The following is a 23,074-nucleotide window of genomic DNA, read 5'->3' on the forward strand; positions in this document are numbered from 1 at the left end:
AGCACCTACCTTTGCTGGAGGCTTGCCTCAAAAGCTCTGATCCAGGAACCATCCTGGTTAAATTACTTGAACGCAAGTCTAGAGTTGCTACAGGCTATGGCAGCTAACTCAAACTGAACTAGTGCTGGTGCCAGATGACCCTGACCCCCCCCCCCGCCCCCAAATAACAAGATCGTTTCTGAGTCGTCCAAGATTTGTAGCTTTGGAATTGTGTGACATCAGACAACCTCTCCAAGTCTGTCTCCTCGGATACTGTGACCACTCTAAACCTTAGGGTACTAAAGAAATGCACTATTATTATTTGGGGGCCTAGGCTCACTTAACTGGGAGGAAGAATACCTTTTCTTCATGTCCTTAGCAAGATGCTATCTATTATTGCCAGACCAGACCTTTGCCTCCAGTTCTCCATTAGAGAGTGGGAATGTGGTAGGCTTAGCAGTGTCAATATTGATCACCCACCCCTCCCCATTTGGGGTGGCATTCCAACGTTTCTGTACCCTTTCCTCAGGAAACTGACCCAATATTGGTCCCTGTTCTCCACGGAGCCCCACCCTGGCTACTCCCGGAAATAGAGCAAGGACCAACTCTAGCATCACAGCAGCATCCTCAACTCTGTCCCTCAAGGACAGGATCTCATTGGTTCCCAACACTCAAGTGTTACAACTCAGCCAGTCTGGTACAATATGAATTTTTAAAAAAGAAACCAAGCCCTAATAAACCAATCCAAATCTTAAAGCAGACAAACTGTACAAAAAAACACGGAGAGCAGGCTCCTTGGGAAGGGAAAAGCGGCTCCACCGCAGAGCCAACTGGGCTGTGCCTTGCACAGGCACTGCCCTTCCCACCCTAATGAATCCACCTCATTCGCTCCCAGCCAGAGCTGGCCTGGCCTGCATTCTACCCCAATCGCAGGGGAATGCTCCAAGGGCAGTATGTCCTCTAGCCTCCAAGGTTGCTTCTGTTGGCAAGTTCAGCGTAGGAGAAGAGAGCTCCCCTGGCCTGTCTGTCGTCCAATGGTCTTGTTAACGGAGGCTACTGCTGCTGCTGGCCTGGGAGCTGCCCATACCGGGATGCTCTGGACTGTGTCGGTTCTGGGGAAAAAACAGAAGCAAATGTAGGGAAACCATCTCGATTCCAGGGAGCTCACCACAGGTGGTAAACTACACAACCTGTCTTGTCCCACCTTAAAGGACAAGTAGGCCAAAGGCTCCTACTACTAGAGGCTGTGTGGGTAGAGTGGAATAAGGCCTGGCCTGGGAATCAGGAAAGCTGGGTTTGTGTTTCACTCGGCTTGGCCACTCACTAGCTCATGTAACCCTGTGGCCTCACTTCACTTCTGAGCCTCACTTCACCTCACAGGCACACGTGACAGGCGCCTACTATGTTCGAGGCACTCTGCTAGATGCTGAAAATATAAACACAGAGAAAACAGTCCCTGCCCTCAAGAAGCTTCCATTCTACTGGGAATGGGGATAATACAATATAATTGGAAGAGAGAGGGAGCACTTATAGCTGTGATGGGAAAGAGCTTCCTGTAGGAGGTGGCCCCTAAGTTAAGCCTTGAGGGAAGCTAAGGATTCTCACAGGTGGAAGTGGGAAGGAGCAGATTCTAGGCACGGCCAGACTGTGCAAGGGCAGCACTGAGTCAGGACAGGAAACGCTGAGTCTGGGGAACAGCAAGTAGGTCTATTGGACTAAAAAGTAGACTGTGCGTGAAGGTGAGTAACAGGAGAGAAGTCTGCAAAGGTAGGCCAACACCAGACTGTCAAGGCCTATCAATGCCTAGCTGAGAAGTTTGTCTTATGTCAGAGGAAACACGCTCAAGGTTTCTGATCAAGGGATTCGATGTGTGACATGGACCCACCTGTGCACTGAAACTGTCGTGGCAGTTGAGGAAGATGAAGGGAGGAGAAAAGCCGGAAGCCGGGAAACCAGTCGTTCAGACAAGAGGTGATGGGGGCCTGGACTTGGGTCACGACTGTATGAGTAGAGAGAAGGGCTGGACGGGAGGGACGTGAAGGCGGAACTGACAAGACATGACACCTACTGGATGTGAGGGGCAGAGAAGGGAGAGCCAAGAAGAATGACAGAGCGGGGTGGCTAGGATGGCGGTGCCAGCAATAGGAAACAGGGCAGCGTGCACGGGAGAGGAAGACAACGAGTTTCTTTTTGGAGACGCTGAGTTTGAGATGCCGATGGGACATCCAGGCGGAGCTGTCGGGCAGGCAGTTGCTGAGGCAGGCCTGGAGCACGGCTGGATACATAGATTTGGGAGCCGCCTCCCTCCGGATGCTCATTGAACCTGTGGCGGTTGAGGAGGTCACTGAGAAAGAGGGTGGAAAGAGAGAAGGGGTGTTCTTTGAGGTGGAGAGTGGGGCGCACATGGTTCGGCAAAAGAGGCTGAGAAAGACTAGCTAAGCAGGTAGGAGGAGAACCAGGAGAGAGCAGTGGCAGGAAGACCCCCGGGGGACAGAACATCAAGGAAGAGGGAATGGCTGAGTGTGGAAAGCTGCAGTGATCAAGGACATGGACCGGTGGAGGCCGTCAGAGCTGGCGTTTCAGAGATACCTGGGAACCTAGAAGAGAGCAGCTTTAATTGAGTGGGGGGTCAGAAGGCAGACTGCAAAGGACAGGGGTGTAAGAGGAGAGTAAGTAGAAGCAACAAATGAAGACGGCCTCTTCTAGGAGTCTGACTGAAAGGGAAGAGAGGGAGAGGCTGAGGGAGACCCGGGCCTACTTCTGGGCAACAAAGGAGCAGCCAGGAGATGAGAAGCTGAAGATGAGGAAGAGAGACAGGAGAAACTGAAGGAATGAAGCCCCCAGGAGAGATCCAAGATGGAGTTCGGGGCACAGGAGAGGAGCAGCCTTGGCAAAGAGAAGGACCGTCTCTGGCAGAGACTCGAGCAAAGGAAGAGGAGGCGGCGTACTGCAGGAAGGTTCTGAGGGAGCAAAGAGGGAGCTCGGGACAGACTGCCTTTGCTTTCTCAATGACGGAGGACGCCAGGTCCTCTGCTGAGAGTGAGTGGGGAAGGAGGAGGTGTAGGAGACTTGAAAGATGAGGTCTGCAACAGTTGCGGTAGGGAGTTTCCTCAACTGTAAAATGGGTACAATCAATAATACTTGGGATACTTGGGTCCCAGGGCTGTTGTGAGGAAGGCGTTTGGTAACCCTTAAAGCCCTCCACAACGTAAGTGGCCTACGATCCCATGGGGTTCCGTCCGCAGGTTCACCACCTGAGGGAAAGGACTTGGATTCGCCTTAAGATAAAAACAAGATACACAGGACCTCAGTGGGTTACAGGAAGAGACCACTATCCTACCTTCTTCTTCTTCTTTTCTTTCTTCTTCCTTTTCCGCTCAGGATCTTCTTCCTTTTTCTTTTTCTTTTTCTTGTGATCCGAATCGGATGGAGTTTCTATAGGAGACAGTATCACCTGTAGAGTTCCTACTGCTTATGAACTCAAAAGCCAACACGAAAACTGAGTCAAGGACAACTGTTATTTTCCAAGTGGCTTGAAAGGGGGCCTCAGGCTCTACCAGGGACTCATTGTCAAGTCCCCCCCAGGGTACTGGTTCTTCCTGGAGTATCAAAGTGGGACTCGGCAGGAGCTCTGTGTTAAGAGAATGGCCAGCACGGCACAGTGAAAAAAAGTCCTAGACTTGAAATCAGGAAACCTGGGTTCCAATCCCAGCTCAGAGACTTCCTAGCTGTGTGGCCGTGGGCAAGCCACTTCCCTTCTCTGGGTCTCAGCTTCCTGAGCTATAAAACGGGGACAACAGTCCTTGCACTAGCTACCTGACGGGATTTTGTGAGGGCAGTGCTCAGAGGAATGTGAGTGCCTACTGTTTTCAGACTGCTTGAGGGCAGCCAGAAGCAGACGCAGAAGATGAGAACGCTTTCTGGCCTTCAGCAGCAGCTTCTTACCTGGGGGGACGGGGTCCTGGGTACGGCTCTGTTTGTGTTTGTGCTTATTCTTCTTCTTGGGGGGCTGGATGTGCATCAGGCGACACTGCTCTGGCAGCTGGAAGAAGGGCCCAGAGGTGCCATGAGTAGAGGTGGAGGCCATGGCCTTCGCGTGCAGCCCCCCTCCCCTCCGCCCCGGCTGCAGGACTCACCGGGCCAGCGTGCAGGCGGAAGCCTGCCAGCATGGTGCCCGTGATAGGGTTGAAAGAGCCCCCAAGGATGGGGGGCTTCTCGATGAGGGAACGGAGGCCACTGTTGTCGTGGGAGCCGGGCAGGTCTATCATCCCCGGCAGATCAGGCAAGAAGTTACTCAGCTTCTCCTTCACCTTCTTCCCACAGAATTTATTGTAGGCGTGCTCCAGGTTGTAGTGTGTGATCAGATTGGTGCTACCTGTCAGCTCTGTGCTGCCTGCAGAGAAAGGGAGAGGAAAGAGGATTCAGGGAGCTGCTGCCAGGAAGCGAGGAGGCGAATCATGAGCTCCTTTGCACGTCTGCTTCCTTACGAGAAACATAAAACACTGACCGTGCCCGGGGAACAAGGGCTGGCTCCATCACTAACTAGTGGCTGTATGAACTAACCCCAAGTCACTTGCCTCTCTCTGCCTCAGTTTCTTCAATAAATAAAGGTTAGACTAGGCCAGGGGTGGGGAACCAGTGGCCCCGAGGTCACATGTGGCCCTCCAGTGTGGCCCTTTCACTGAATCCAAACTTCACAGAACAGTCGGAGGGCCACACTTGAGGACCTAGAGGACCACATATGGCCTCAAGGCTGCAGGTTCCCCACCCCTGGCCTAGGCAAACTCTTGTGTCCTAACTCTCAAATGGCACGATTCCTAAATATGGCAGACATTAAAAACAACAACAACAACCATAAAAATGCCTTTAAACTAGCTCCGTGTTATGGCCTGATTCGAATGGGGGCAGAAAGAAAGGAAGGGACAGGTGGGGGAGGGGGGCAGATGGAAAGACACAAGAGAAGACGCAGGTAAGAGAGGAGATACATGGGAAAGCGCAAGGGAGATGGACAGATGCAGAATGGGAAAAAGACAGGGAGGCTGAGAGTCTACAGAAGTCTGGGGGTTGCACACAGCTCCCCTTGGGCCACGGGCTTTCGTCTTAGCAACGCTGAAATGTCTGGTCCCCTACTGACCATTTTCTCTTTAGGATAAGGCTCCATTCTGAACGTACTAAGCACAGCAACCTACTAAGACAATTAAGGTTTTCTGAACAGTAGCTGCACTAAGCAATGGGATAGTAACCTAAGGGCTAAATATAAAAGTTCTCTACTCTTGGTTTACTTCCTGAGGAACTTTCAGCTTCTTATTCACTGACCAAGAAACAACAAACACCTTCACCCAGTTAATTCGCAATTAATTGGGGGGTGGAAATGCCCTTTTATATTTTGCTGTCTGCCTTTTATCGGTCAGTACCAGATGCTCTTGCACTATAAAAAGATCACTGCATTATGATTTTCTTGTCTTTGAGGTGGCTAATGCAATATCTGACCTTAGGTAAGTCACAGCACCTGGAAAGATAGGGGAGGGGAGTTATGCAAGTTATGAAGGGCTTTAAAATCCAAACAGAGAGTTTTATATTTGATCCGAGAGGTAACAGAGAGCTACTGGAGATTACTGGGAGACGGGGGACGGAGACTGGACACACATGGTCGGACCTGTGCTTTAGGAAGCTCACTTTTCAACAGTCGAGTAGAATGCGGTCTGTAGTGGGTAGACTGTGGCAGGCAGACCCATCAGCGGCTACAGCAGTAGGCCAGGGCAGGGATGATAAGTGCCCGTATCAGGAAGGTGGCAGGGTCAGAGGGGAGAAGAGGGTGTAAACGAGAGGTGTTATGAAGGTAATTCTGACAGGCCTGGCAACTGACTGGGTAGAGGGAGTGAGAGAGAGTGGGGAGTCTAGGATGACACCTCGGTTATGAGCCAGGGTGACGGGGAGCACAGTGCTACCGACGGTCACAGGGAAGTGAGAGGAGAAGGATTTGGGGGAAAAGATCATGAGCTCCACTGTGGCCATGTTGAGTTTAAGAGGACATTCATGTCAGGGTGTCCAAAGTGCTCTCTCTACTGTGCTGTCTCTGACTGAGCTCTGCCTCCAAAGGGGGGAACTTGTTATTTTATTTTATTTTAATTTAATTTTATTTTTTTTAGGCAATTGGGGTTAAGTGACTTGCCCAGGGTCACACAGCTAGTAAATGTCAAGTGTTTGGACTGAGGCCCGATTTGAACTCAGGTCCTCCTGACTTCAGGGCCGGTGCTCTATCTACTGCGCCACTTAGCTGCCCCTGGGGGGAACTTGTTAAATGATAAAATGACACCATGAAAGGGTCCGCCATGAAGGCCTCGAATTAGAGATTTTCAAAGTGCCTTACAGGCCTCACATACTCTGAATCCCTAGAGGGATTTTTCTCCTTCTTTTTAAGGCCAAACAGTGGCATGGTCCACACCTATGGTCTCCAGTTCCTAAAATTTACAGGGTGACCCTATGCAGTCAATTGACTATATTGACTTGGGTTTTTCAAAGCTCACCAGTGACCTCTTAATCACCTAATAGTGGAACACCACTCTGCACCTCACTGCATGTTGAATAACTTCTTCTTAGGGATACCTGGGGGCAGCTAGGTGGCAAAATTAGGAAGGAATCTGAACTCTTCCTGGGTTCAAGTTCAGGCCTCAGGTTTACACACTAGCTGTGTGACCCTGGGCAAGTCACTTAACCTTGTGTGCCTCGGTTGCTCATCTGTAAAATGAGCTAGAGAAGGAAATGGCAAATCACAAAGAGTAGGATATGACTGCAAAACAATTCAACAGCAGCAAAGGGATCCTTGAAAAAGGATCACTGTTCAGGTCTGAGTTAGCCAACACGGCCTCCGAGGGCCCTCTCTGAGACAGTATGAAATCCACCTTTCTTCCGCCTGAACTTTTCTGAAGCCTTCGATGTTGCTGACCTTCAAGAGCCTTCTCTTTTGGCCTCTGGAACACTACATAATCCCAGTCCCCTTCCTGTTTCTCTAGTCAATCTTATCTATGGTCCTCTATTCACCTACTAAATGTGATTCTTGGGGTTCACGCCCCAGGGTTCAGTTCTTAGCCCTCTACTCTCTCCTTTTACCTTGGAGAGCTCATCCATCATACTCTCGCTTCCAGTATCACCTGTGAGGATGAGGGGCACACCTCTATCTCCGACTGTCACTTCTTTCTCAAACTCCAATTCTGCACCTCTAACTTGCTGTGAGACAATTCTACTCAGTTCCTCCAGTCGACTCAAGCTCCACATTTCTTTTTTTTCTCTCTAATTTTTAAATTACTTTGATCACATTGATCACAGCTGGTGGTGCAATGGATAGAGTGCTGGGCCTGGAGTCGATAGTTCAAAGCCAGCTTCCGATACTTACTAGTTGTGTGACCCTGGGCAAGTCACTCAACCTGTTTGTTTTAGTTTTCTCAACTGCAATATGAGGATAATAATAGCATCTACCTCAGGGTTATTGTGAAGATTAAATGAGATAAAATGTACTTAAAAATGGTACTTAGAACAGTACCTGGCACACAGTAGGCACCATATCAATGTTTATTCCATTTCCTTCCCCTTCCCTTTTTAATGTCACCATACTTTTCTCCAGTATTCCTCCTCCCAGATAACAAATAGCACTTTTTTTTAAAGGAAAAGTAAAAGAATTTAAGAATAAGAGGAAAAAAATCAGTACAACTGATCAATAAATCGAAAGGTCTGAAAATACAGTATTGTACAATGCACATTTGTGGACCTCTACAAGGGATGGGGTGGGAGCACATTTACTTTTATCTCTTTTTTCATGCCATGCCTGCGCTTTATAATTTCGCACCATTCACTCTTTTTTTTTTCTTTTTTTGGTCTAGCCAGTGGGGTTAAATGACTTGCCCAAGGTCAAACTGCTAGTAAATGTTATGTGTCTGAGGCCAAATTTGAACTCAGGTCCTCCTGACTCCAGGGCCAGTGCGCTATCTACTGCGCCACCTAGCTGTCCCGGCACCATTCACTCTTGATTGTTTTGGTGACAGTTCTTTCTGTTTACATCATTGTAGTCATTGTGTGTACGTATTGTTTCCTTGGTTTTGCTTACTTCATTCTGCACTAGTTCATGTAGATCTTTCCATGCTTCTGTTTTTATTTTATTCATAATTTCTTATAACACAGTAATACTCTAGCAATCAATCGGGGTTCATTCACGCGCCACAATTTGTTCAGGCATTTCCCCAATCAATGGGCATGTACTTTGTTTCCAATTCTTTGCTATCACAAAAATCATTATTATAAATATTTTGGTATACATGGGGCTTTCTTCTTATCAATAGCCTTAAGTCTAGTAACAGAATCCCTGGGTCAAATCGTCATTTTATTTGCATGATTTCATACTGCTCGGCTGTACCACTGTGCAGCTCCACCTACAATACACTAGTGCTATCTTCCCACAGCTGCTCTACACTGACTTCCCACCTTTTGTCATCTTTGCCAATTTGTAGGGTGTGTGCTTCCTCTGGGTTGTTCTGATATGCATTGCTCTTATCATTCAGTGATTCGGAGCACTGTTTCATATGGTTATTAACAGTTTACAATTCTTTGAGAACTGTTTGTTCATATTCTTTGACCACTTATCTGTTGGGGAATGGCTTTTGGTGTTACATTTATCTGTTAATTGCTTCTATATCTTGGCAAACTCAACACTTCTAAAGCTCATCACCTGCCCCTGAAATATTTATTCTATACTACCCTCTCCTTACTTACCAATCTCTGCCAACAGTCACAGAACCATAGTTTCAGAGCTACAGCTAGCGGGGACATTAGAGATCATCCAGTCCAACTCCCTCAGAGAACGGAGAGGTCAATAACCCCAACAGGTTAAGTTGCTCATCCGTGGTCCCACAGGGAATCAGTGGCAAAGCCAGGATTTAAAATGATTTTTTTAAATTTTGATTTTGGAAGTAAATTCAACACTTTCTACTGCACCAAGTATTGTAACTCTTCTATGTCAACCAGGTTCGAAACCTTAACCATCTTTGACTTCGTTTTCTCTTGCTCCTATATTCAAACTCATAAAGTTCTGTTGATAACTTTGCTTCTAACTCACATATTTAACCTTCCTTTACATTCCTCCTTCTAACACTCTAGTAGACTCTTATCTCATTCCTAGATTTATGATAAGGGTTTTTTAAAACTGGCCATTCTGCTTCCAGTTTTCCTCTCTCCTCCAGCCTGCCCTGGGCAATCCCCTCCTCTTTTTCTTCAAGGTTATGAATAATTTCAAGGTTGAGCTCAGCAGACAGTTAACCATCTGGTTAGCAACATCACCTCCTCCCCCAGCCCCGTACAGATCTTGCAATGGTTCCAGATGCTCCCAACATATGTGGGAGTACTCTTCTTTAACCAGTAATTTTCTACCCTTGCCAAGTTAGGGTGGGTCTACAGGCTTAGTTTAGCTGCCGCACTGTGATGAATGCCTCTATCTATGGGAACGTAGAGCCAAATCGTTCCTTACAGCATTCTTGATAAACACCACAACCTCTCTAACCGCTGCTGGAATTGCATTGCTAACGATCCATCCATATGCTGGATCAAGGTACCCCGCTACAGTTTAGCTTGCTGTTGGCTAGGCAAAGGAAACAAGTCTGCACCAAAAGTTAGTAGGCGGATCCGCATAAATTAGATCACCTGCCCAAGTTTGGGAATGGAGCCAGTCAGCAGTGGACAATGAGATGCTAGATCCTGCTTTGCATCGAATCTCTTCACAACTTGCTCTGTTTGGGTCCACTTTCGAGGAGGAGCCAACCTGGGCTCCATACTGAATGCCACAGGCTGCTTCATAGAGCACCTTACAAAGATTATCTCATTTTATCCTCACAACAACCCTGGAAGGTAGGTGCCATTTAATCCATTTTACAAATGAGGAAACTGAGGCAAAGGTGGAGTGATGTGCAAGATTTGAACTCCGGCCTTCCTGATTCCAGGGCCAACGCTCCAGCCACTGAGCCACCAACACATAATTTATACGGCACTTTAAAGAGTCAACAAGCACTATGCCGGGGTAGGACAGCAAACAAAAATGTCAGAAGTAAGTCTAGAACCCAGATCCTCCAGCCTCCATCAGCCAGACGCGCTTCAAACCCGTTCATTGGCTGGCTCGCTCATTCGGTCCCGCCCCCTTGGCTCTCAGACTTACAGAGATACCTACAATGTCTCCGCCCTCTTTTGCCCTATTACTTGTCGCTTCCGCTCATTGGCCTACAGCCCCAACCTTCACGCCCTCCCTAGGAGCTGATTGGCTGGCTTCCAAGAGCACCCGTGCTCACCTGGGAGCTCCCGCATCAGGTAGAAGGGTCCGCACCCAGCTGCGGCCTTGTCAGCGCCAGGAGGGGCTGGGGCCGCAGCGGGCGGCGGGACCGTTCCGGGGCCCCCACCCGGAGGAGGAGGCGGCGGAGGGGGCGGCTTCCCCGGCCCAAAGCCCAGCGTGGCTGGCGGCGGCGGCGGCGGCTCAGTTTGGGCACCGAAAAGCGCTGTGAAGTTCTCCATCGCGTCGACCGCTCTGCTGCCACCGCCGCTGCTTCTACCGCTGCCGCGGCTGCCTCCGCCCACTCGGAGTCTGGCACCACCGCGACCTCTCATTGGACAACCCTCTCGCGCAGCACCGCCCTCCTCTTTCTGGATCTTCTATTTATTGGATACGTCTGTCTCCACCGGCCGAAGAACTTCCGTCGCTCTAAGATGTCATAGGAGGAAGTGAAGCTAGGGAACGCCCATCTCCCCGCCTGCCCTGTTCACAGCATCCAATCAGGAGAGGGAAGCCGAGAGAGGGCAGCCTTTCAGAAAGGCCGTTCTTTCAGCCGAATCCAATCATAATTCAGCTCCTGGCTCAGGTTCCGGAGCGACAGAGGCGCGGCCCAATCGGGAGGCCCGGATGGCAGGCGGTCGTGGGACAGGTCCGGCGTCCGGCAGGTACTTTGGCTGAGCAGTTGACAGGGCGGCGGCGCCGGTGGTGGCGGCCGCTGCTTCAGGGGAGGGAAGATGGCTGTGCTGGCTCCGCTGCTGGCGCTGCTGTATTCGGTGCCGAGGCTGTCGCGATGGCTGGCCAAGCCGTACTACCTGTTGTCGGCGCTCCTATCAGTCGCCTTCCTGCTTGTGAGGAAGCTGCCGCCGGTCTGCCTCGGTCTCCCCACCCAGCGCGAGGACGGCAACCCCTGCGACTTTGACTGGGTGAGCGGAAGAAGTGGCTCCAGGGTCACCGAAGGGCAGGGTGGGAGTGTCCTTGACCCGCCGGAGCTCCGGGGCGTAACTGAGGCAGGGTGGCAGGTGCTTGGAGCCGGGCCGTACGGATTTGGAAGGTGAGGGAGAGTTGCCAAACGGATCCGAGCTCCACCGGTTCCTGCCGGCATGACCTTGGGCGGTTCATTTCATCCCGCTAGGACTAGGTTTCCTCACCTGCAAACTGAGAATTAGTCTAGGTGACCCCAGCTCCGGATCTAAGGTTATGTGGCCTCTGCTGTAAGGAGGGCACTTTCTGATCTTTAAAGCCAGCATAGAAAAGAAATTGCTGTTGCTGTGGGAAAACTGAGGCCTAAAGAGGGGAAATCACATAGCTCAGCTTTTCGTACTAGAGGCATGAACCCGAGTCATAGGATCAGTCAGTTTCCTCCAGGTCGATAGTCCATGCTTTCAAGGAGCTTACCTTCTGTTGGAAGAGACAAAATTGTTAAGTAAATAAATACAGGGGCAGCTAGGTGGTGCAGTGGATAGAGTACCGGCCCTGAAGTCAGGAGGACCTGAGTTCAAATCCAGCATCAGACCAAACATTTGACACTTACTAGCTGTGTGACTCTGGGCAAGTCACTTAACCCCAATTGCCTAAAAAACAAACAAACAAACAAAAAAAAGAGCAGTAAATAAATACACATATATTTAAAGCATATAGGAAGTAATGGAAGATGGGGTGCATAACGTGGCACTTGAGCTGAGGAAGGAAAGGAGAGATTTTCAGAGGTGATGGTTGTAAACACCTTGTAGGCATAGGGGACAAGATATGGGTAGCCCTGTTTGAGAACCATCCTTGGATCCTAGATTTAGAGCCAGAAAGTTAAGAAACTCCACGTTGTCTGTCACAGAGCACTGAGTAGCTGAGCCAGGATTTAAACAGAAGACTCATTCCTTCTTTTGTTTACTGTCGTATAATCTTTTTAAGTTTTTAATGAACAAAAGTCTATTTTCTTTCCCTTCTACAACTTCTCATTTAAAAAAATCTTAATAGCAAAATTAATTTCCTTATTAGCTATGTCTAAAAAATATCTCTTCCAGCACATTTAGTCCATCACCTTTCAGGAAGTGAGTAGCTTGATTTAATGGTCGTTTAATCATTGTTAATTTAATTATTACCTCGGAGTTGTTTTATCTTTTCACAGATCATTTAGTCTTTTGACTCCAAATCCATTGGTCTTTTCACTAAACTATGCTGTCTTTCTATCCAAGCTTAGTTACAGCTTATCACATACTTGAACACTCATCCCTCCCTTTTCAGCAATATTCATATTGTTTTTCCCCATCCTCCTTTCATTTTTCAGCCAACCCAAATCCTGGCCCAGCTTGAGACACATCACTTCTCACAACAGTTTACAGAGCCTTAAGAATTGGAAGGGACCCTAGAGATGGATCTAGTCCAAGCTATCATTTACAGCTTGGGAAATGGAGGCATATTGGGGAAGCAACTTGACAAGTGTCAGAAAGTTAGTAAGTAGTGGAGATGGAATACATGCCTGGACTTTTGGACTTCTAAGTCCAGGGTTCTTTCTAGTATATCACGTTGTATTAAGTGTCTGTTGTATACATAGCACTATGTCCCATCCTAAAGGAGATAGAGATTAATAAGGCCGTCTTGTAGGAGTATCCTTGATCTAATAATAATAAATTAGAGCACCTACCTACCTCTCATTTCTGTAGTAATTACAAAGCTCCCAACCTTCACGTGAGACTATAAAGGTAAACAAGATGATTCTTCCTGGCCTGGGAATTCACAGTCTCACAAAGGGAATACGTGACATTCCTCCTCATTCCACCTCTTGTCTTTGCTTCTGTAGCGCACCCTAGTTCTAGCCTCTTTATCATCCTCTTGAAATATTGCCATAACTTCCTGGAAAGTTTTCTGCATCTATTCTTCTTCCTCCATACCACTGTATAATATATTTGCCCAAAGATTGAGTTATGTTGTTAGGTGAAAAATCTTTCCTTTTGCCTTTTTGTAATTAAATTTTGTTTTTCAGTCAACAAACAGCTACCTTTTCTCAACTCTAGTTCCCTGCCCTACATCCCATTTCCATGAGAAAAAAAAAAAAAGACAAAACAGCCCCGTTACAAACATGTATGGTCAAGTAAAACAAATTCCCACATTGACCTATGATCAAATAAATTGTCTCATTCTTTGCTCTGAGCCTGTCCCCTGTGTCAGGATGTGGTAGCATGTTTTATCAGGAGTTGTCTGAGGGGCAGCTAGGTGGCAGAGTGGATAGAGCTCTGGCCCTGGAGTCAGGAGGACCTGAGTTCAAATCTCTTCTCAGACACTTGACACGTAATAGCTGTGTGACCCTGGGCAAGTCATTTAACCCTGATTGCCTCACCAAAAAGCAAAAAAAGAGAACAAAACAAAAAAGAAAGAAAGAAACAAGGAGTTCTCTGGAATTGTGGTTGGTCACTGCATTGATCAGAATTCCTAAGTCTTTTGCAACTGTTTATCTTGCCAATGTTGCTCTTATTGTATAATTGTTCTGGTTCTGCTCACTTCTCTCTTCATCAATTCATACAAGTCTTCATAGGCTTCTCTGAAACTGTCAGCATCCTCATTCTTATTGCCCACTAGCATTCTGTCACATTCCTGTAGCAACATTTGTTCAGCCATTCCCCAGTTGATGGGCCTGTTCTTTGCTATGGCAAAGGGAGTTGCCAGAGATATTTGTGTATATGTGGATCCTTTTCCTCTTATCTTCCAGTGAGACATAGTAGTGGTATATTGCTACATAAACCATTGCTAGGTATTGCTATGAACAGTTCAATAGCTCTATGGACATAGTTCCAAATGGCTTTCCAGAATGGCAGCACCAGTTTATAGCTCCCTCAGAAGTGTATATCGAGGGGCAGCTAGGTGGCGCAGTGGATAGAGCACTCGCCCTGACGTCAGGAGGACCCCGAGTTCAAATCCAGCCTCAGACCAAACACTTGACACTTACTAGCTGTGTGATGCTGGGCAAGTCACTTAACCCCCAATTGCCTTTAAAAAAAAAAAAGAGTTTACTAAAAGTATATTTTGCCTTTTTTCCCTATGGGCCTACAGTATTTGTTATTTTCCATTTTTGGTCAGTTTTGCCAGTCTGATGGCCGTGAGGTAGAACCTCTGAGTTGTTTTAATTTGCATTTCTCTAATTATTAGTGGTTTGAAGCATTTCTTTTCGTACAGCTATCGATAGCTGAGTAATAGCATAGATTCCTTCATCTCAAGAGGCCCATTCAGATCCTTTGACCATTTGTTGTTTGAGGAATGACTCTTACTCAGATAGATTTGAATCTGTTCTCTCCGTAACTCAGAAGTGAGACCTTTATCAGCCTGTTGCTTTTTCGAGTTCCAGTCCATGTTATTTACCCTGCTGTTTCTCCGCTCTTCCAATTTTATCTGCTGTTACTCTCCGTCCAGGTACACTCTGCTTCAGCCAAACTGTAGAGCTTTACCTCTCACTCCCTGTCCTCCCTGCAGCACAGAGTGCTCTATTCTCATTACTGGAGTGTTCTCCTTCCCACCTCTGCTCTTTGAATTCTTACTTGTTTAAATTCCAACTTTTGATGCTACCTCCTCCAGGAAGCCTTCCCAGAAGACTCCCTCCCTGTCTCTTACCCTCTCCACCCCCATCCACCCACAATTCAGCGAATATTCTGTTTTGTACTTGGCACATAAGGTTGGTATGACCTCTGGCAAGTCATTTTACTACCCCGGACTCAATTTCCCCACATAGAGTTAGGGAAAGTTTCTTTTCCTTCACCAGACTTTACTTCCCATGCCCCACAAAGTACTTTGAGGCAGTTTGCTAAACTTTGTGAGCTCCTCCACCCCTCCAGGGCCCACCACAATGCTTTGCTTACAGCCACTTAATACATGTTTGTTTCTGCTGTTCTTCGTGATATTTCCACCTTTGAACCTGTGGCCTTCAGTAGACCAACGTGCAGATGTGAAATGTCTTCCCTATCTATAAAATGAAGGGAGCCCAATATATGTCTAATGGGTGAGGTCTTTCCGACCTACAGTAAAATTCTGAATCTGTGAACAATTTTAAACCGTCTGTCTTCTTTCTTGTCTCTTTTCCTTCCTGCCCTCTCTTGCTCTGTCTAACCTCAGGTTTGATTTCCAACTTTGAACACTTCCAGTCCCCCATTAGACTTTGAGCCCCTCCAGGGCAGAGACTGTCTTTTCCCTTTCTTTGTATTCCCAGTGCTTAGCATGGTGCCTGACATAAGGTAGGCACATAATAAATGGCTGATCAGAGGAAAACCTTCTCTAGTTTCTGCTTCAGGCACAAGACTCACCAGTGTTCTTCCCCTCTGCCATTCATTGATGGCGGAGAATTGGGGCAGAAAATCCAGATTCCAGATGTGTGCTGAAGTACCTGCCTTCTTTATGTTATTCATGTTAGTTGGGCTCATTTGCATACCTCTGTATTATACTGTGTTTGAAGCAGGTTGAATGACTGCTCTGCTGTTGACAATGGTATTCCTAAAAGAGACAAGATGGTAAAGTTGCCCTGGGTAAATTCTTATTCCTGAGGCTAGAATTATTCAATTACCTGTAATGAAATATGATTGTGTTTTAGTATGAAAGTATCTTTTTTTCAGAATTCATACTGAATGGAATGTTAGCAGTTTAGTGATCACTGATGTTCGCCCCACGTTTGTTTGTTGAGGCGATGCCATTGACTCATGGTTCGTAGGCATGGATAGTTTCACAATTCTCCAATGTTTTGAGACATATTAATCTGTAAACATAATGATCCCTCGCCACCCCATGCCCTTAGGAAGCAACCCAAAGGGATTAGATCATAAAACAATGGCAAACTCTATATTGATGTCAGAAGAAAAGGTCCAACTTTTCTTTGAAAACTTCAGAGAAAGATATTGTATTAATTTATTAGAATGTCACAATAAATACTTCATTGTATCAATTTTTCTGCAACTTTGCAACCATTTCCCAGTTGTGCATGGGGCCCATGCTGAATCAGTGCCTAAGTACCTGTTGCTGCTGTCGTCTTCAGTTTGTGTCTCATGGCTTGCTGCTGTGTGTCTCTCTGCCGTGGTTTTTCACGTGCAGTCACTGTGATTCTCTTACAGAGGGAGGTGGAGATCTTAATGTTCCTCAGTGCCATCGTAATGATGAAGAACCGGAGATCAAGTGAGTATGCCCCACTGCTCCTCAGCCTCTCTGCAAAGTCTGGGGTGGGGAGATGTGGTCATTTACCTCTTGGAACCCGTTTCCCCATCTTGCAGTGGGGGTATTAATAGCTGAAGTGAGACAGTTGGGAAGATCCAATGATTTCATTGTGGGTAAAGAGCTCCTCCGACTGTGATTATATCAGTTTTAGCTGTTTTTTTTTCCATGCTAATTACTTTTCTCCATTGGAAGAGCATTGTTTGGTGGAGGCGGAGCCAGGCTAGTTGGGCCTGAGGCCCTGTGGAAGAAGCTCTCCAAAAAGCTGCTCTGGAGATAGGGACAGGGAAGGTGGTATAGGATCATTCAGCTCCAGCCTGACCTATGACATCTGCATTTCAGTCACTGTGGAGCAGCATATAGGTAACATCTTCATGTTCAGTAAAGTTGCCAACGCGATCCTCTTTTTCCGTCTGGACATTCGCATGGGCCTGCTCTACGTCACGCTCTGCATAGGTGAGGGTCCTGGGGAAATGGGCTGATTTGCTTGAGGTTGGGCATTTACTTGATGGGGAACCTGGTCCTAATCAAAAAGCAGATTGCTCATTCTTTTCCCTAAGTCTTCACACCCCTTCAGTTGCCTCAAGCTCATCTGTAAAGGAAAATACATAGGTGTTTTTGGGAGCACGTGTACCTACAGTTGGGCAGGAACTGCAGATCTCCAGAGAAGTTCTAGTTTTTTATGCTCTCTTTCTGTGTTTAGTGTTCCTGATGACATGTAAACCCCCCCTCTACATGGGTCCTGAATACATCAAGTACTTTAATGACAAGACAATTGATGTGAGTTGTCCTTCCTTCTATACCCTGAGATCCTGGGGAAGGTGTGTGTGTTGGGTGGGGATGCTATTGAGAGGGAAGAGGGCAAGTCTTCAGTTCTCTTTTTGCTAGGAGGAACATCTGTGTTTGGGAATTTGTGCCACTGGATCAGGGATGTGTGATGTGGTTTATGTGTTTGTATGGCAGAGAGGGTGAGGATTTAGATTCTAGGGTCTGAGGTTCCTCAGGGGCCTCCATCATCCAGCTGACAGATATGACTTACCTTGCATATGGCAGGAAGAGCTGGAACGGGACAAGCGTATCACATGGATCGTGGAGTTCTTTGCCAATTGGTCTAATGAGTGCCAGTCATTTGCTCCTATCTATGCTGACCTCTCCCTCAGGTGAGTAACACGCCCAGAGGGACATTGGGAATAGCAGCCCCCTCACTGCGTTTCAGTCTTGACCGCTGCACATACTGCTCCATCCAAAGCCCTTGAATACTAAAATGTGGTGAACATGAAAAGTCAGGGCCTTTCCTTCCATTTGTCACCACTCTCCCTCCCTGGAGTCTATTGCTTTAAGGCTTGGTCAGTATATTAATGTTCATGTCTCCCTGCCAGGTACAATTGCACGGGGCTGAATTTTGGGAAGGTGGACGTCGGGCGATACCCTGATGTCAGTACACGGTATGTGGTGCCCTGGGCAAAGGAATGAAGAGGAAGAAGCTTGGAGATGAGCTCACATAACCCTTCATTTCCCTTTCAGGTACAAAGTGAGCACGTCACCTCTCACCAAACAGCTTCCCACCCTCATCCTGTTCCAGGGTGGGAAAGAAGTGATGAGGAGACCCCAGATTGACAAGAAAGGTCGAGCTGTCTCTTGGACTTTCTCAGAGGTACTTAGAGAAGCCTAGGGATGGGAATGCTGGAGGAAAGAACAGCTCTTTTTAATGCTAAACTGCACTAACACTCAGGGAGGGTGGAGAAGTTAAGGCCTCTCCCTCGTTTCTCACAGCTTTCATCTAGAACAGCCTTTGAGGCATCTAGATTCTTTCTCCTTAAGTAGTGTCCAAATATAAGGGAGGCACAGCTATCCAGCAGAGGTTCTGGACTTCACCTATGGGACATAAGTTTGAGTGACATAGTTTCTGGGTAATTAATCATTTTATTAATTATGCTGGCAGATAATAAAAGGGGTCAGTAGTACTCTCAAATGCCAAAGAACCCCTCATGGAACCCACTCAAGGGCTTATATGCCCTTGGAAAAGAGTGGATGTTCTTGAGGGTGGCAATCAACTCTGATTAGTTAACAGTAAGAATGAATATTATAATGAGAGGTAGACCTGTTCTACTGAGAGACTGGGGGACGTGACTTTAATCTCTCACCCAAGCCTGAGTAGAACTCTTTGGGCTTCCCCACTTGGGGGTTGGAACAAGATTAAAGAGAAAGTTAATCTGATCTCTTTATCTGCAGTGTCCTTCACATGCTGACGTGACCCAGCGGATAATGAGGAGATAGGAAGGGAAAAGCCCTAGATCTCCCTAATTGGTTATTTAATAATCGTTTCTCACCTAAGCTGAATCTCTGAATCAGTGTGTCTCTATGTGTGTGTGTCTGTCTCCTTTCCATAGGAGAACGTGATCCGGGAGTTCAGCCTGAATGAGCTGTACCAGCGGGCCAAGAAGCAGACCAAGACCCGAGATGAAATCCCTGAGGAGCCATCTGAGTCTGCCTCCCCTCATACGCAGCCAGATGAAGAGAGCAAGAAGGACAAATAGGAGCTCTGTCCTTCCAGAGGTCCTTTGTCCTCCAGCTTTTTCCTGGTTGCCTTTTCAGGCCCTGCCCTTACTATGACTGAGGGACTAAACAGACTGATGCCTTTTAGTATTTATATTTATTCCTTATTTGGAATAGACATGGAACCAGGCCCAAGGCTGTTAGGGGAGGAATTAACAGAGGCATACAAAAGAATGTCCTTTGTGGCTAAGCACCTCCCCCAGTTTGGTCAACCATTTCACCAAAGGGGAAAGAAAATCAATTCCTTATCTTGGAAGAAGGCAGTTTCCATCTGAATGTGAACATTTTTAATACTGACTGGGCCTGGAAGAACAGAGAATGGGTTAATTCAGAAGTCAGGGCTTTGCCATCCTGTGGTTTCAATGCTTCTTCCAGAAGGCAAATAGCGAACCCTTCAGAGCAAACAAGTTTCAGGTCAGATGTACCACTAACAGATCTTCGGGATTGTTGACTTACTTCTCTGAGGTCTTTCTGGCCTTCCTTATTGCTATTTAACATTTGGTAAAGGGTTGAAGCTTAACTTTGATTTGGGTACTAATTATAAAATCCATTTACACCTGGACTGCCCTAGGGGAGTGTCGAAAGATATAAGTTGCTTTAAGAGAGATAGTTAATTAATTTTAATACTCCTTTCCTTTGAGCCAAGGAAAACCAAGAGCATGTGTTGGGACTGAAAGAGAAAGGCCCAGGGCAGCAGGGGTGTTCCTTTGACACTTTTTATTGATTATCTTTAGTTTTTGTTTTTTTTTATCAACTTCATTCTCACCCCCCCCAATCAGTCTGTGTCCCACACTCCAAATATTGAACAAATAAAAAGAACAAGCCTAAAAAAAAGAAAGACTTCAGTACACATTGGCACAGTCCAGCCAATCAGATTCCTATTTTGGCTGTGTCTGGAAATGTGAGCCTTCTCTCTGTGAGGAGGAGGTGAGTGGGATATTACAGTCTTCATTTTTTTTTTTTGCCTGTATGGTTTATCATTGGGTTGATCAAAGTTCTTAGTCTTTCAAAACTTTTTCTCTATAATATTATTATATAGATGGTTATAATTTTGCTCAATTTGCATCAGTTTGTAGAGGTCTTCATTTCCTCTGAAACTGCCCTGTTTCATCATTTCTTACAGCACAATAATATTCTATTACATCCCTTTGCCACAATTTGGTCAGCCATTCCCACTGAGTTTCAAATTTGGGACTACCATACACAAAGCTGCTAGAAATGGTTTTTTGCACATATATCTTTTTCCGTTTTGATTTCTTTGGCCTGTAGTTCTAGTAATGGCATAGCTGCATCAAAGGGTGCATATCTTAGTAACTTAGTGGGTATAATTCCAAATTGCATTACAAAATGGCTGAACCAATTCACAGCTCCACCCACACTGCACTCTAAGTATATCTATTTTTTCCAGAGCTCCTCCTTCCTTATCATCTTTACCTGTTTGATAGGTGTGAGGCAGAACGGCAGAGTTACTTCTTTACTTTGCATTTCTGATTATTTACAGATTTAGAATATGTTATTTGGTTGTTGATAGCTCTTCCTTTGAAAACTATATACTTTGATCATTTTTCAGTTGGGGAATGGTTTTTATTATAAACTTGGATTGTATATCATGGAAATGCAACCTTTATCAGAGAAACTTGTTGGAAAGATTTTTTTCCCCAGTTGCCTGTTTTTCATCTAATTTTTCCTTCATTAGATTTCGTTTGCTTCTTAATTTTGTATAATCGAAATCAATTACATATAATCAAAATTGTTAGTTTTATCTTGTCTGATTCTGTCATTTGTTCAGTCCTGAACTCTTGCTATCCTTCACGGTCCAACTGGTTATTTCGTACTTGCTCTTCTAATTTGTTTATGGTGTGACCTTGTGTGTATCCATTTGTAACTTATTTGGCATTAGATTTTGGGCCAACCCTAATTTCTCCCACACTGCTGCTAAATAGGGCATCAGAGTGGGGAAATGGATAGAGCTCTGGCTTGCAGTCAGGAAGGCTAATATTCCCGATTTCAAATGCCGCCTTAAGACACCAGCTATGTGACCCTGGCCAAATCACTTTACTCCGTTTGCCTCAGTATCCTCATCTGTAAAATGAGCTGGAGAAGGAAATGGAAAAACACTCCAGTATCTCTGCCAAGAAAAGCCCAAACAGGGTCACAGAACTGAACAGCTGCCACATGGCCCTTCTCCCAATAACGGGGGTTTATGGACCAGCCCTTGACACTCCTATAGACTCCCCTTCCTGAAACTTACAGAGTAATACACCCGGCCTCCCGTCTAAAGTACCCTGGCTCGGGACGGGGAAGCCCCGCTTTCCATTCCGGAGCCGGAGCCCGCGCTTGCGCGTCCGCAGATGGGGCTGGGCCTGATGGGAGGGACCTGGGAGCCGACGGAAGGAGTGTTCACGTGACCTGGAGGGGGCGAGGCTGAGGCTCCTACCACTTGGAAAGGGCGGGGGAAAGAAACAGCGACCCTCACGGCTGGTCTGCTAGGCTTCGGGGCCGATATGCCCCGTCCGCCCTCTCCCCCAGGGCTTTCGTCAGAGCGGTCTCTTGCTCCAGAGCGCAGAACTGTGGGCAGCGGCCGCACTGGTATCGCTAACCTGTCCCCCCCGCACTCTGGCGCCCGGTGGTTGCGCCCGGAGGTCCCGCCCTCCACGTGGGGGGGGACGGGGGTGGAGACTGCGCGCGGAGCTCGGTGGCGCGGGGATTCCGGCTCCACGGGCGACACGTGCCATGGCTCCTCGCGGGAGGAAGCGCAAGGCAGACGCGGCGGCAGATGGGGAAACCGAGAAGCCGGAGAAGCTGGCACAGGGCGGCGATGGGGGCGTGGGAGAGGCCCGCGTGGTCATTGAGCACTGGTGCGGCGCGGGGAGGGGAACCTGGGGGAAGGGGAGAGGGAAAGAAGCGCGCCTCCCGGGTGGGGGAGGGGGCTCGGGGCCCCGGAGCCGCCGCGGGCGCTCACGGCCCCCCGGGTCTCTCCGCAGCCGAAGCTGACGCGTGTACGCGCGCCACGCGGAGGCGGTGAGCCAGGCGCTGCGCCTCGCCCGCCCGGAGCTGCCCGTGCTGCTGAACCCCACCAAGCCCCGCCGGAGCAGCTTCGAGGTGACGCTGCAGCGCCCCGACGGCAGCCGTGAGTTCGGGCCCCGCCCCGGGGGGAGGCCCGGGCTCCCACTCCGGGGGCTCGGGTAAGCGCTTCTCCCGAGCGAGCTTCGCGGCTCGTCGGTCAGACTACGCCCGGGGAAGCCCGGAGAGGTGCCGAGCGTGGGCCGCGACAACGGGGGGCTGCGGTGGTTGTAATAGGCAAGACTCCCGGGTGCCAGGGGAGGGTCCGAGGCCTTCCCGACCCCCAAGGCCGACGGTCTGGTTTCTCCACTCGGCCACGGAGCTGCCTTTATGGGTGACGGAAAGAGGCCCACGCAAAGGTTAAATAACGGTATGCAAGTGCCTCTGGTGCAAGCGATTCCGGGCCCCGGCACTCCTGGCCGTGCGGCGGCACCGCGGATGAGACCGGCCGGAGCCCTAGGGCTGATCGAGAAGCACGTCCCGGCACCCACGGCCGGCCTTTCTCCGTTCTTGTCCTAGGGGCAGAGCTCTGGAGTGGGATTAAGAAGGGTCCCCCACGAAAACTTAAGTTTCCTGAGCCAGGGCAGGTGGTGGAGGAGCTTAAGAAGCAGTTGGCTTAAGTGAGGAGCCTTCCCAAGTGAGCAGGACTTCCGTGACGAGGTTTGTCTTAAAGGGAAGACGATCTTGGTTGTGTTTACTTTCTGCTTTCCTTGGCTTGCTGGCAGGTCCAGCTTTGCAAGGACTGAGCTCCCCGTACCAGGGAGAACTGGCCCAGACGGCTTGTGATTTACTCCCTCCCCAAAAGTTGGACCCCTAACTGGTTTTCCCTCTGTTGCAGCTGTCTGTCCCCAGTGAGTTTGGAGCATCCATGATGGAACATGACCAAATCTCCCAGTCGTGACCCTGAAGCTCTAGTTCCTTCTTCTGGGAATGGCAGTGGGTGCATGGTGTACCTGGTGATGTTGAATTGTTAATAAAAGTTTTTTGATACAGAAC

The 23,074-nt window shown here is 48.0% G+C and overlaps 3 protein-coding genes across 4 annotated transcripts; 2 read left to right on the forward strand and 1 right to left on the reverse strand.

Annotated features, from left to right (window-relative positions):
- Positions 1 to 672: 672 nt before the first annotated feature.
- On the reverse strand, positions 673 to 10,691 carry MED19 (mediator complex subunit 19). The gene is made up of 5 exons (XM_027860265.1): positions 10,305 to 10,691; positions 4,116 to 4,372; positions 3,925 to 4,021; positions 3,320 to 3,414; positions 673 to 1,091 (listed from the first exon to the last, which is right to left on the reverse strand). The coding sequence occupies exons 1-5, from the start codon at positions 10,615 to 10,617 to the stop codon at positions 1,023 to 1,025; spliced, it is 831 nt and encodes a 276-aa protein (XP_027716066.1). The 5' UTR covers positions 10,618 to 10,691; the 3' UTR covers positions 673 to 1,022.
- A 193-nt stretch (positions 10,692 to 10,884) lies between these two features.
- Positions 10,885 to 20,111, forward strand: TMX2 (thioredoxin related transmembrane protein 2). 2 transcript variants are annotated; one of them, XM_027860264.1, is made up of 8 exons: positions 10,885 to 10,947; positions 16,363 to 16,423; positions 16,802 to 16,915; positions 17,163 to 17,239; positions 17,513 to 17,619; positions 17,839 to 17,904; positions 17,984 to 18,113; positions 18,850 to 20,111. In XM_027860264.1, exons 2-8 carry the CDS (start codon positions 16,381 to 16,383, stop codon positions 18,994 to 18,996), a joined length of 684 nt encoding a protein of 227 aa, XP_027716065.1. In that variant the 5' UTR covers positions 10,885 to 10,947; positions 16,363 to 16,380; the 3' UTR covers positions 18,997 to 20,111. The 2 variants fall into 2 exon arrangements, with proteins under 2 accessions (XP_027716065.1, XP_027716064.1); XM_027860263.1 differs by lacking the exon at positions 10,885 to 10,947 and adding an exon at positions 10,956 to 11,205.
- Positions 20,112 to 21,693: 1,582 nt separating this feature from the next.
- Positions 21,694 to 23,073, forward strand: SELENOH (selenoprotein H). The gene is made up of 4 exons (XM_027860325.1): positions 21,694 to 21,873; positions 22,000 to 22,145; positions 22,598 to 22,738; positions 22,917 to 23,073. The coding sequence occupies exons 1-3, from the start codon at positions 21,749 to 21,751 to the stop codon at positions 22,696 to 22,698; spliced, it is 372 nt and encodes a 123-aa protein (XP_027716126.1). The 5' UTR covers positions 21,694 to 21,748; the 3' UTR covers positions 22,699 to 22,738; positions 22,917 to 23,073.
- Position 23,074: the final 1 nt, after the last annotated feature.

This window comes from Vombatus ursinus, unplaced genomic scaffold (assembly GCF_900497805.2).
Source record: "Vombatus ursinus unplaced genomic scaffold, bare-nosed wombat genome assembly UNPS02014177.1, whole genome shotgun sequence".
NCBI classification, from domain to species: Eukaryota; Metazoa; Chordata; class Mammalia; order Diprotodontia; family Vombatidae; genus Vombatus; species Vombatus ursinus.